At 35.5% G+C, this 14,478-nt stretch overlaps 1 protein-coding gene across 1 annotated transcript; it reads right to left on the bottom strand.

Moving 5' to 3' along the window:
- Positions 1-700: 700 nt before the first annotated feature.
- Positions 701-13,109, bottom strand: LOC148947550 (uncharacterized). Its single transcript, XM_089096146.1, has 4 exons — positions 13,028-13,109; positions 10,523-10,933; positions 5,104-5,246; positions 701-927 (listed from the first exon to the last, which is right to left on the bottom strand). The coding sequence occupies exons 1-4, from the start codon at positions 13,082-13,084 to the stop codon at positions 831-833; spliced, it is 708 nt and encodes a 235-aa protein (XP_088952272.1). The 5' UTR covers positions 13,085-13,109; the 3' UTR covers positions 701-830.
- Between the last annotated feature and the right edge of the window lie 1,369 nt (positions 13,110-14,478).

Genomic DNA, 14,478 nt, shown 5'->3' with positions numbered 1-14,478 from the left:
AAAGTTTTCACTCTTCTTACGGCTATGTTACTGTGCCTAAGATTCATATCAGGAGATAAACCCCAAACCAAAAACTCTCCATCCCTCGTTAAAGACTAACCGGCCCAGAGTTGATCTGAAAGTTTGAAATAAACAAACATGTTAACATTGCCCAGCAGGAGCTTTAACTTAAGTGAGTTAGGGTGTTGATGTCAGAACTTCTCGGTTTCATTTTGTTGTTACATTACACGAAGGTTAAAACTCATCTTTATGCAGAATTTTTTTCTTCCTGCCGCCAGACTTTGTTTTTCAAAACATAAAGTAACATGTCTATAGCAAAACATGTCAGCTGCTAAGTTGTTTAGCCATTGGAATAATTGGCAATCATTGGTCCAACCCTTGATTTATCAATTTTGGCCTGTAGCTCATGAACAAACATCAGGTATTCGAAACATCCACAATGAAAATTGTGTTTTATGCCTTTTAGTTCACTCAAATAATCTACAAACTGCTCATAGCCAAAATATAGAAATAAACTAGGTAAACCAATCTTGAAAAAAAAGAAAATTTCGCAGTTTTGTTTAATACTAAAAGTACAAATAACTCAAAAGAATCTTGAGAAGCATGTTCAATGCTTACTAAAAAAAAAATGATTCACTGAGATAGTTTGTTAAGGCGAATAGAGTCTAAGACACAGTGAACGAAGCACTAGTAACTAAAATACTTCAGAATTTACTTTTATTTTTTATAGAGGTCTGTAAGTACAAACATTTATTTGAAACTTTACATTCACAGCACATCGAATATGTTCACGATAGACTAGTTAGCTATTAAAAAAACTTCCACGTTGGTCAATACTTGAGTTGTGAAGATAGCCATTGAAGGATGCCCACAACGGTTCCTGACATAATAACAGGTATACTAACTGCTTTTAATATGTCCCATAAACTGAAAAAGAGATGGAATCAAAAGCAATTATTAGCAGTTCTTGTATTATTATAAAATCGTTTAAAGGTTAACAAAGTGCCTAAGAATAGTTTCTATGAATTCTATTAAATGATAACAAGTAACATATAATTGCTCTCCAACTAGAAACCTTAGGAATGAACTTGATTCGTAATAGTCTATTCTCAATAAAATTGTCTGGTGTCTTTTAAATAAAACTGATACGACTGCCATTATTGACTGACCTATACGCCTACTGGCTTTAATTCGGTCTGAATAAGTTTTTATACAGTCTACATATTGTTTTGAAAGATTACTAGTTTTGTGAGTGCACGGAAAAAGGAAAATATTCTTAACAGATGTAAAATCCAAAATCTCTAATAAAATTTACGAATATCAACTGGAATCTTCTTTTGTACAAGAGAACGTCTTCAAAAAATCTCTTTCGAACAGAGTGGGATTCAATATATATTGTCTTTGCCATAAAAGCAAGCAAAACATCTGAACTAAATAAACAAATATTTTCAAAGGTGAATTCCTTTTAAACATGAATGCTGCCAGGATTTGAGCTAGTGAACATAATGTTCCTCCTACAACTTTCTCATTGGTCTCCATAAAATTTTAATGGGCTTGCAGTTTTGTCTGTATGAAGATGGTGAAATCAAGATGATGGAAATGGCGAAGAGAAGCAAAATCGAGTTGAAGGTTGCGAAGAAAGTGTCAGTTACATTTATGAAATTTGATATACAGAAGTTCCGTGATAAGACTATTCGTCAAAAATATAATCTTGCGCTAGAAAATAGGTTCGCAGCTTTGAGCCTCGATGACTCGGATGAAACAAGTTCAGCTTGTCTTTGCAAATCACTATCGGAGTGCCTAAAAGGTGTTGCAGAGGAAGTTCTTGGATATAAGAAAAGAAAGAAATAACAGTGGATTAGTGAAGAACTTGGCAGCTGATTCAGGAAAGAACAAATCTGAAAGCTCTTGTTAATAAATCCTCACCTATTCATTCATCTAGTCTGCCTAGCGATAGGCAACACTGTGATAGTTTAAAAAAAGCAGTATAAATGTGCCCATAAACAAGTGAAAATGTCGTCCAGGAAGGACAAGAGAACATGTGGTGAGAACATAGCAGCTGTGGCAGAAAGAGCAGCCAGTCGGGTTGATAGTAAAATCACCTATATGCTAACTAAGAAGCTTTCTGGCGCGCAAACAACCCCTTGCCCCATAGAGGATAAGAGTGGTCAGCTGCTTACCAATCAGGTAGATGTCCAGAACCGTTGTAGTGAATATTTCTCAGACGTTCTAAACTAGCCGACACCCCATGAGCCACTGTTGGTCCCTGATATGTCTCAATTAATTTGGATATCTATTTGGACCCCATCCTCTGTCAAGAAGTTATAATAGCCCTGAAGTTGATGAAAAATGGGAAAGCAGCTGGATGTTTTGGAGTCCCTCCAGAGCTGTTGAAATATGGGAAAAAAACTCTAACTGGCCCACTATTATGCTGCTTGGTAAGATGTGGGACGACGAGGCTGTCCCTCTTGACTGGAATAAAGGCATTATCGTGAAATTCTTCAAGAAAAGTGAAAAGATATCATGCGATAACTGGGGAGATATCACACTCCAGACAATTGGAAGTAAAGTTCTATGTCAGATTATACTTAGTAGAATTCAGACTCAAGTGAACTTAATTTTAAGTGATGAGCAACATGGTTTCCGCCCAAATCGTTCTTGGTGTGACTTAGCTTACGTCTTCTACTGGATGAATCAAACAAATGACGAACTTCTTGAAATTAACGAACGTTGAATTAACGAACTTCTTGAAAGCATTTGACCCTGTGCAGCGAGAGGCAATGTGGAAAATTCTCCAAGCGTATGAAATGCCTCCAAAAATTTTTGAATATGATTAAAGCCCTGTGTGCTGCACAGGTTTGTGCAGTCAAGACGGAGAATGGGCTGTCGGAGTGGCTCCCTTTTGGGTCTGGTGTGCTTCAAGGATGTTTACTATCTCCAATATTAATCGCAATACTTATAGATTTTCTGCTTTGAGCTTGTCACTTTAGAAGAGGCATTACACTAAGCCCCAAGCGTCAAATACACGACTGCGATTTTGCTGATGAGATCGCTCTTGTGGCTCACTGCGAAGAGGATATTCAACATAACCTGTATGAGCTAACAGCAAAAGCTTTGCCTATGGGCCTGAAGATAATGTTGATAAAACAAAAAGTATGTCAAACGGAGTTGTGACAACCATTTCAGCTGGTATTCGATACGAAGGCACTGATATAGAAGAGGTCAGAGAATTTAAGTACCTCGGTAGTAGAAGTACCCAAGATGGGTATTGTGATAGAGAAGTCCTGCTACGCACAGCACATGCAGATGGAGCATTTTCTCAGCTGAAGAATATTTGGAGATGCAGAAACTACTCTCAGAAGTTGAAGTTGTGACTGTTTAGGAGTAATGTACTCTCTGTACTTCTATATCGATGCGAGTCCCGGAGCCTAGAAAAGACCTAACCTGAGAAAAGACTACTTGGCTTCGGGAATAATTGCCTGCATAGAATCCTTGCGGTGCATTGGACCAATAGAATAACGAATGCCCAGATAAGGGCTGATACCGAACAATCACTGGTGGCCGACGAGATCAGAATGAGAAGATAGAAATACTGGGATCATATGACCCGCATAAGCGAAGAACGCCACTGATACGATTTATGGTGTTGGACCCCACCTGGTACTGAAGGAGTGGAAGACAACGCAGCACACTTAATTGATCCTTGGAGAAAGAGGCGACGAGTCTTCAAACCACTCTTTGGTCTTTGGCACAAGATCGGTCAAGTCTACAGCTTATTTAATAGCCCCTCTCCAACACAGAGTTTGTATTAGTTCTAAACCTCTTTCACACCCAAGCGAGTACCTCCTATCAAGTTTAATAATGGTACAACAGTCTTTACTGATATATGTTCTTATTACACCGTCTTAGACCATTCAACTTCGTTTTTCGAGCTGCATCACTCTTGGATGCAAGAAAGCAGTTATGTTGAATCTTTGATGAGTAGAGATCAACTCTTAAGACGAACTATGAAATTAAAATCCATTAAAAAACTATATTTGATTTTTAACAATAAATTATGACTAGTCAGTCCCAACAATAATTTCAGTAATAGTATCTCATAATTAAAAAGAATGAAATCGGAGAGCAGTAGATTTCTTAAATATGTTATGGATCTAGAAAAGAAGGAATTGGTTTGACACTAGTAGACAAATTAGTGTTGATATAGACTATTCAAACTAACATCTTCCCATTTCCATTCCTTCTTCTGTAGTTCACGCCCGACGTCGAATTTAAGGAAAGACTCACAATTTTTGTCAAGGGGTTTGACCAGAGAAAAGAGTGCAGAATTTTGAAGGATTTTGACAATTATATTGAGACTCATACCTTTGCTAAATCTGAATTTATGAGGTTTTCAGGAATTCAGAAAATTCGCTTTTAATTTGAGAAAAAAAAACATCTTGATGTGGCTCAAAATCTTTATCAAATCCATATAATTGTAACTTATAGACCTAGAGTCAAAGAAAACTATAGACTACTCAAACTAAAGTTAAGGAGCTTTTATTTTATAGTTAAGGCAGATACTTGGAACTGTTTCTATATAATTTTAACGTGTTGAAACATAGAAAGAGTGCAGATTAGAGACCAGAAATACCTTCCCAGGACATAATTTAATCTTTGGAATCTTAAAAGTTTACTCTCCTTACTCAAATACTTACTAAGATAGTAAAATGCCAATCCTTAGAATCTTCCTAAATTATGTACTTAAGCAAATTAACAAACATTTCAGCCAACATAGGCTTCGGTAAGCCTAGAAAATAGTGGGTCTTTAGAAGGAGATATGTTAGAACAAAATGAGAGAAATTTTTAGAATATTAATTCTATGCTCATTTTCATGATTTTGTCCACGTTTTGATAATATATATATATATACATGCCACATATACTCTAGTTACCCACCACCAATAAATTATGTTTTCTTCCTCATTTTTATGATGGATATTTAAAAATATATAATGAAATAAATAAAAAGAAAGGGTATTAAAAAAAGTAGTATTGCTTCTATCTGAATATACTCAGATAAAAAGGGCAAGTAATCATTTAAGATCGAGAACAAATCCATACTTATTGGGATCCGAGGCAACTTCGAAAGTGTCTATCAATTTTTCACCATCTGACTTCTGAATAATTGCATTCTTTAGGGGGACCTCTTTGTAGTTTGTATCCAGCGATGCCAGTTTATCAAGGACCGAAAAACCATCTAGTACCTAAGTAAAATAAGGTATTGAAATTCCATATATTTATAGAAGGAAATAATAGGGTTGCTACCAAGCTGGCAGCCTTTACATAGTTTTCGTTGCAATTTTTACATTTTTAAACCACCAAATAGTTAATACTTGATCGATGATACTTTAATTATCTAATTTACAATCAGTTGAGTCTTTTTCAAAATCTGACAAAAACAGCAAAATGATCCTCCAATGCCATTGCTGGCACGCAAAGCGTCGGCTGGACGTTTTTGTTGCTGCATATTTTTTTTACAGGGATAAGTAACAAGTCTGTTTATGACCCTTACTGCAGTGGTGATAGATCTCTGTGGCCCATATTGACAGAAAGAGCACCAATCTATTCTACTACCGCAGGGTCTAAACATGAAAGTTAAATTTTTATTTTAACTTCAATTCTGTCAGAAACTAAAAAGAGAAGCCTCTTTTTAGTTTCTATAATTATATAATAATGTATAATTGGTATGTAATTAGGAATCTTGGCCAAAAACACTGCTCTGAGAAATTCTTAATAGCCTTTCTTGTTGCAAAAACAGGAATAAAATAAAGTTGCTGCATAAATTGAGTTGAAAAAAAGGAGAAATTTTTCTTTCAAGGAATATAGAGTTAACTTGACTGCTGCTTTTAAACCACAAAAATACATACCCATGAAATACTTACTATAACCTTGATTGGTACCTAGAATTTCTAGCCTGAACCGCCATTAAATCTGATTTTATTAAGTAACTAAGGAACCAGGATACAACATTAAAAACATAACAAAAATCAAACATACTCAACAAGGATATTATAATTTAGAAAGATTAAGCAGTCACTTTGAACGAAGCTGTGGCGAAATGAGTTCATTTGATCGTAAGCAGAATAGCAGTGCAGTCCAAGTAAGGTGCCACCTAGTTAACCTAGTAAATGTAAGTTTTCCCTGAAAGGGAGTTTTAGATTTTGGGGTTCCAACTTTTTCCGTTGGAAACTTAAATTTCTAGTGATAATTTTATGAGAAATGACTGGGTGACAATAAGCCCCCTCCTTTGTTTTTCCTTTATACCAAACCCTCATTTATCCCACCAAGATATCTGATAAAAAATTTTGATAGCCATTTTGATGTAATAGTCAAAAGATCCCATAAATATGCCTATGCGATTGACATGACGCCCAAAACCGATGTGGTAAGATTTATAAATCATACAAATCGCCAATAATATAAACTTTGGCCTTATAATCAAATGGTATCATTTCAAGTAAGGTATGCAAAGGGTGCGAAACTTTCAAGAATAGTATTATTATTCTAAAGGATTACAAAAATTTGTCGGAAATCGAGTGGGTTCTGAAACTCAGACATGAGTTTAAGTAGGCCTGGGGGACCTGTTAGAGAAATAAAACAAAAAAAGAAAATAATGTCCACCAAAACAGGCCTGATAACGACCCAACAAAATTTCTCCACCCAATTCTCATGAAAGATTAACTTTAGACGAGGTCTCACAATTACTCAGGAGATGAATTCAAAATTATCACAGATAGCATAGGAGAAAGAAAAGGGGAAGGACAGTGGAACTTCAAATATTGTTTTGGAGAAGGGGATAAATATGCTGTATTTCGAGTTTATTAGGATTATATGGGACAAGGGGGGTTGATTTAAACTTTGAATTCTAACATCGCTAACGAACAGATAAGATCCTAACATATTATGCCTCGAATATGCATCAAAGTTTTAGTGCTATGAGTCCAGTAGGGACAAGAATTCCCTTATTATGAAATTATAAAGCAAACCAAAAAACACTATCTCACTAAACTCACTAAACTCACTATACACTATCTCACTAAACTCACTAAACTCACTATCTCACTAAAAAACACTAAACTCAGCAGCTTAGAGGAAGAAAGTTAAGGTTTCAAGCATTGTGTGTTTGAGGGGAAGAGGGGTATACACACTGTCTACAGAAGGTTATTCACTAGGGAAAACTAAATGGGAAACTTTGTGCTTCAGGGTAAAAACAACAGTGTAGCTATAGTGTCCTAGAAATGACCTTTGAGTTAAAGCTGAAACCTCAATGCAATTTTAGAGAGGAGGGGCAAGTGAACTTCGAGTTTTGATTTGGGGGGAAGAGAGAGCAAAGGCATCTAGAGATTCGGTCTGCAATATCACTGAAATTTTTGGCACTACGAACATGTGTTAGACTAGAATCAATCCAAGTGAAGTATAGATACAGAACCAAGGAAATGATATGCGGCAAGGCTATCAAAATACCGTATTTGCATTACCTCATAAGCAGCTTTGGAGATTTAATTAACATTCTTAGGACGTGATGGGGGTCAAATAGACCTCAAATTTTGACTTGGAGGGAAGGACAGAAGAAAGTTGAATATCTAGGTTATCAAAACTTGGATATGTCAGGAACAGCAGTTGGAGATTGGGCAGAAACTTTCGGCATTTTGGCGTGGGAAGAGGCAAGAGGTCTACATATTTTGTGAATAGAGTGAGGAGATGTGGGAGGTAAAAAGAAATTAAAAAATCCAATCCTCCCAAAAAGTTTTTAAGTATTGACCCTAGTGGAATTTTTAATGCATAATATCTCAGGAAAGACAACGAGGATTCAGTTGAAGCTTCGAACCCAAAGCATAATAATCATTATGCTTGGGGAAGAGATAAGAATAGAAATGTTTTTGTTTCCAAATTTCTCGCCTGAAAAAATACTGGAAATTTTCTTTGAAAGCTTGAAACGTTAGTCCACCAGCTATTTGGTCAAAGGTTCCTTTGTACACAGATAGGCTTGGAAAAAAAAATGTTTCACCTGAAGATAGGACAAAAAACTTTCCTTATCCGATATTTCAGAAAAATATAGATCTTAATTACAAGGATTCAGGTTTTAGCTTTGGCAGTTGTCCTCTGGGGGAGTATTTTAAATTTAGGGCTGATGACTAAAAATTAATGAATTTTTCTGTTCCATTTGACATTTTTAAATCCACTTCAAGAATCTAGATACCTGTGGGAAAACACTTATAGCTAAAGTCACAAGAATATACATGGGATACATATACATTACTTTTATTTAGTCGGGCTTACATCTGTTTCTTAGCGACAAATGGGACAATAACGCAGTTAGGCGTAATTTCAAATCATCGCTCAGCGAAAGTTTTTACAAGTTTTACAACATTTAATAGCAATAGCGTATTGAATAAGTAGAATCATTAGGCTCTATTGAACGCGGTTCGAGTATCAAAACACGTAGTTTCGATATCAAAACGCAGTTCGAAATCTCACAGAAAGAGAGGTAAAATGAAAATAAAAAGTCCTGCAAATCCATAAAACCTTTGGAATAAATCACAAATATTGCTGGCTTATACTAATAGTGTTTATTTTACCATTAAGTTTAATTTCATATTATAAAAGTACGGCCTAGCACTTTAAAGAGGCTTTTGAGATTTATAAATACCAAAATTTAGTTCTAGGTTTAAAAGAGACATGGGTGACATAAGAATAATCGACTCGTATTTTGGTTTTCTCAAACGAGAAGCTGATAGTTTATTCATCATTTAGGTAAATTTTGTACAATTCTCATATTCACAAAATCAAACTCCCAACTCCCAAAATCAAACGCTCCCAACTCATTCAGATCCAAAGGAGCTATTGGAAAAGAAGCCGTAATTAAATTTAATTTAAATTAAATTTAAACAATATCTGTCATGTTTTACCTCATTGTTGAAGATCAGCTCATTTAGAAGATCAGCTATATTTTGGGTGCCATTGACTTCTTTCCCGCCACTTGTTGTTAAACTGCAGAATTTCTTAGGGTTCAACTCACTCTGGTTGACGAGTCTTCTCTAAAAATTACGGTACAGTTGTTTGGTGAGATTCCTTAATTTATTTTGGCCTTTGACATATTTTTCATAATTGCCTGGCTTATCCTTTTTTATCAAATGCCATCTTTTTAAGTTTCTTTGTCCTCTTATGCTAGCTGTCATGAATGGTAAGGTCTCAGGTATGGGGGTAAAACTTTCTTTTGTGTTCTGCTGCCAAGTTTCCATGAGTAGAGCCCAGAATTTCTCCCACTACTCGTTGATTCCACCCTGGATGGTCAACTCCCAGTTAATCTGCCTCGACCTGACCCTAATCGCCTCGTAGTCTGTAAATATTTTTATGTCTATTTCTAGTTTTGTGTTTATGTGTAACTAAACATTTATTCCAGGTGAGCAGCGTTGAATTTTGCTAATCGTAGATATTGGTGAGTGACTCACTAGGCTTTAAAATTTTTTTAACTTTGGATTTTACCTGTTTGTTATTTTTTTTCGGTTCTATGTGGTGTTTGGTTTACAGATTTCAAATTCATCAAACTCTGGCTCGTATTTTCTTTGGCTTTCCAACATAAATTTTGAGGCAAAATTTATGCCATATATGTGGCAAAATATATATATTTTTCGAACATATATTTTTAATGGCAAATGACCACTAAAAATAAAAAAATAACAAGCTAATAGACTGTGGGGTAAACAATAAAGAAAATTCGGTACTTGTGCATTATATCCTACACAGCGCTATAGACAGTACAAGGAAATACAGTACTCTTGCATAATGTGGGCCTCTCGGGTTAACTACTATAGAGTAGGCAATGATAAAACCCGTTTTTCACATCTTTACCGCTATGGACTAGGCAAAGATAGCGTGCTTTTCATTGCGTATACGATATTAAAATGTGTTTTTTTTGTGGTATAAGAGGGGAGCTACCTAGGTTAGGTTACGTATGTAATATATGCTATGCTTTACCCCCCCATCCCCCTAATGTGTAAATATATAGCCCAAATTAGTTTCTCAACTATTATATATTCATCCTATTTTATTTTATTTCACCAGCATAAACCAAAATTGACTTTTTAGAAAGGCCCGCATAATGCAAGAGTACCGGAAATACTACAGAAAACCAATCAAACGGGTATTTGCAATGGGTAAATGGACTGCAAAGCGTGATTTCTAAATGCGTTTACGATATTTAAACTGTTGTTTTTTTGGGTTTAGGGGGGGGGGTACCCAGGCTAGGTATTTAATATACGCTATGCTTTACCCAAAACCCCACCCCACCCCCCTAATGTGCAAATATGTAGCCCAAATTTGTTTCTAAACTATTATATATTCATCCTATTATATTTTATGTCATTAGCGTTAATCAAACTTGACTTCTTTCGTGTTTAGGATGTAATGCACAAGTATCGAAAATTCATTAGCAAAGAAAAACATTCAGAAATTAAAAAACTAAAGAAGTATGGCGTACCTTTCCAAAAGCAACATGTTTATGATCTAGCCAAGGGGCTGCAGATGTAGTAATGAAAAACTGGCATCCATTTGTATTGGCTCCTCTACTCGCCATTGCAACGATTCCTGGCATTGTGAAATTTACCTTAAAGCTCTCATCAGGGAAAACAGTGCCAAATATGCTAGTACTCCCACGGCCATCTCCGTAAACCACATCACCTCCTTGAACTAGCGAGTTTTTTATCACTCGATGAAATTTTGAGCCTGTGTAACTTTTTCCTTCAAAGCCCTCGGTGGCTAATGTGAAAAAATTATTTACTGTTTGAGGGACTTCTTTGCCAAACAGACCAATTTCTAGATCTCCCAGGATTTCCCTGTTGATTGTTATTGTGAATATAACTCGATGGGTGACTTCAAAGTATTCGACTGCCTTAAAATAAAATTTTGAATTAAATACAAAATATCAAATAATTATTATTTTTTTTCATTTCAATGTTGGTTTTGGTTGAAATTAATAGCAACCTTACTGCGGTTTGGAGGGAAAAATTTGAGAAGATAGACACAAAAAACATTTGGAAAAAAAGGACCAAAAGTGCAAAGTTCGCAAAAATTATCAAAAATTGCGATATTTTACGGATAAATACAGGCTTTGAAAACTTTACAGGTTTTTCTTACAAATGTTGGTTATAAAATATGGAAATTTTTACGAAATATTGACCAAAGTTTTCACTTCCATTGAATGCTCCTGACAGGCACTCTTTGGTGTGGGCAGTATCATGCCATGGCGTAGGTATTGTCATGTGTAAGCCATTCAAATCTGCTAATTTAAGAAAGCAGTTTCGACCTTTGGACTTTTGCTAAGATTGTGTAATTTTAGGAATCAACACATACTAGGCTTCTTAAACTTGCACGGGAATGGCTTGCATATTTAGTCACTCGTATAACTGAAACTGATTGACAAACTTCTAAAAATATATTTCGCTTCCGGTCAAGCACAAATGACACTAGCCGTTAGCAGTCTAAGCAGTTTGAAGTTTGTCAAAATTCTAAAAATATATATTTTTTTTTCGGTCAAGCGCAAATGACACTAGCCATTAGCGGTCTCTTGCGTGCAGTGAACTCACTCTTAATTATGATTAAATAAAAATAAAAAGTTTTTTCAATTGAAAGTAAGGAGCAACATTAAAATCCCCTAATGTACTAATTTAAGAAAAAAGATTTGACCTTTGGACTTTAGCTAAGATTGTGTAAATTTGGGAATCAATGCATACTAGCCTTAAACTTGGACGAAAATGGCTTGCATATTCAGTCATTTATAGAACTGAAACTGATTGACAAGCTTCTAAAAATATATTTTACCCCAGAATATTGAGAATACAAACAGGTAGCAGAAAATAAAAAAATCTTTCTGGATTGTTTTGGAGTGTTCTTATGGGTTTCCGTAGATAGTGCAGTAGCGTAACCCAAGTAAAGACTGAAATATTGTCCATGTACTATTTTTCCCCAGGCCACTTCTGGCCTGGGGAACTTCAATCTATAATCTAGTACCGTCACAAAACTTGTATCTTTCATACATATGCTGGTACTTAAAAATTTGAAACTCAACAATATATGAAAACCACAACAGTTTCTGAGCTCGATTTAAATTCAGTACGCTTTAAAGCGATGGAAGGCCTAGATAAAAACTTCATAAGACAAAACCGCAGGCTGAAACTCAGACTGCAGATTGAGACAGTTTACTGTAGTGCAGTCTTATTTAGTCAAAATTATTGTTGCATGGCATAAAATGGTACTTTGTCGTGCTTTAAGAAGGGCGCCACATATTTTAATATCCGTTTAATAGCCCCTCTCCCCTTCTTTGCTACGCAATGACGACGTTCAATACGATTCTCTGCATTCCCGTTGGGCTGGAGACCATTAACTGAGCCACGCTATCCTACTCAGCTAAAATAGTTATTGTGTTGCTTAATGTGGCACTTCATTGCGCATTAAAAAGCCATTACACCTTTAAGTTTTTGTTTAAATGCACCCACCCATGATACACAACGACCCTAGAATTAATACAATCCTCCCTGGGGAAAAAAAGAAAAGAGAAGATAGAAGTAACACTACCCGTGTTAAAATTTTTTTATTGTATTTGACGGTATTTTTGAAGGATCTTAGCCTCTTATCCGAAATTCCCGGATATTTCTTTTCTTAATTAATTGTATTTTTTAGTTGAATGTGAATGAAAAGATACAATTTTGGAGATGGTGTGCCTGGGAAATATGTTTACCTAGACGGCTCCTTTAACGTCAGACGGCTCCTTGTTTTTCTAATTTAGGCTATCAAAGAGTTTAGTTCAATTTTTAGCATAGCTGCAACCATGATTGCAATGAAAATAACTTACCTTATTTGTTCCCCTTTAATTCCCCGTTAATGTCCCTTAAATGTTCCCCTTAAATAACTTGCCTAATAATTAATTAATGAATTAATTTCTTTAGGCGAGAGTACTGCCTTCAAAAATACAACTTGAACAACTTACATTGGTATTTTGTAAATTCGAAAAACAAAAAATTAGAACTATTAATAACAGTTGCATGACCAGTAGCTAATCTTTAATATCCCTTGAAATACTAAAAGCTCTTCAAAACACTGTAAAATTTTCTACCGTAACCGTAAGGCTTCAGTCACTTTTTTGGTTTCACAGTAGCGAAGAAAGGAAAGATTTGTGCCTTCATGCTGGAAGCTAAATGGAAAGATGAATAACTGGACTGAAATATGTGTTTATTAATGAGTGTATTTTAATACGTAGCACAAATTATACCAAGTATCCACCTCAACAGCCCCAAGAGGCTACAAAACACGTAAATGTTGGGTGTAGTGAGAATTACAAATAACTTTTCAGCAAAAAAAAGGTTAACGTGGAAAATAAAAACGACAAAAAATAGAGAAAAAAAGGTGTGCAAGAAAAGAAATCTTAGGCAGTAGTGTATGCAAGACCTTACTCTGGAAAATTGTATAGGAGTTTGAACCCTCCCTCCCCTAAATGATTGCGCGACTCGTAGAAATTTAATAAACATGGATACAAACACATCAACTTTCAGCTATCGGCTATCAACTTTTTGGGACAGAGGCTCTATTTTTGTCCCAAAAGAGTGAAAATGCTATGGAACGAAAATTTTCAGATAGCTCATCAATTTGTCACAAAATCATCAACTGGAAAAGAGAGACTCCTTTAAAAAAAAAAATTAAAATCTCTTTTTTTGAAGTATTAGCTCGCGTCTCGTTTATTTCTAGTACTTTTTTATAGTTACGCATTATATTAACCTCATAGCTCAGCGTTTCTTCGGTACCAAGTCCTAAAACTAACTAACAACGAGAAATAGAAAAATACTTGAAAGCCTGTTTAATATTTTGGCGGTGCCGAGGTAGAGTCTGCCATTATTTGAAACTATATCTAGCGGAGTACATGTGGCAGGCGGCAGTGACAACAGAAGGCAGAGATCCCTTCAAAGAGATTCTTACTGACGTCTATGCGCTCTATGAGGCCTGTTTTCCATAATTCTCTTATGTAATTTCCATAATTTTGTTATTAAAGTATTATGTTTTCTTCATATTTGTTATATTTCAGTAGTATGCTATTAAGCACTCCGAGCGGGTCCATGTCCCGAAACCGGTTTCCAAAAATTTCGAGAATTTCAAGAATGATGTGTTATCTGTTATTGCGTAATCATTCATATTTTCATCTTTCCAAAAACGTGCAAACTGGTTTCCAAGAATTTCGCAAATTTCAAGAATGATGCGTTATCTGGTATTGCGTAATCATTCATGCTTTCGGTGAAACAACACAACGAATAAGGGCAGGCCCATATACTGACTTCAGAGAATTTTTTGGCATGTTTCCGAGAATTTCAAGAATGATGTGTTATCTGGTATTGCGTAATCATTCATTTTGTCGAAGAAACAATACAATACGTGTGTGACAGCCCTCAC

The sequence above is a fragment of the Artemia sp. Qi Xiang Cuo genome, chromosome 10 (genome assembly GCF_049724085.1).
Source record: "Artemia sp. Qi Xiang Cuo chromosome 10, ASM4972408v1, whole genome shotgun sequence".
NCBI lineage: Eukaryota > Metazoa > Arthropoda > Branchiopoda > Anostraca > Artemiidae > Artemia > Artemia sp. Qi Xiang Cuo.
Note: the sequence above shows the minus strand (reverse complement) of the source record. Positions and strands in the feature narration are given on the sequence as shown.

Excerpts from the sequence above, each read along its gene's own strand:
- LOC148947550 (XM_089096146.1), bottom strand. The coding sequence starts at position 13,084 with ATGCAACTGTTATTAATAGTTCTAATTTTTTGTTTTTCGAATTTACAA. Across the intron at positions 10,934-13,027 it reads CGAATTTACAAAATACCAAT|GCAGTCGAATACTTTGAAGT; the intron begins GTAAGTTGTTCA and ends TTTTATTTTAAG. Across the intron at positions 5,247-10,522 it reads AACATGTTGCTTTTGGAAAG|GTACTAGATGGTTTTTCGGT; the intron begins GTACGCCATACT and ends TATTTTACTTAG.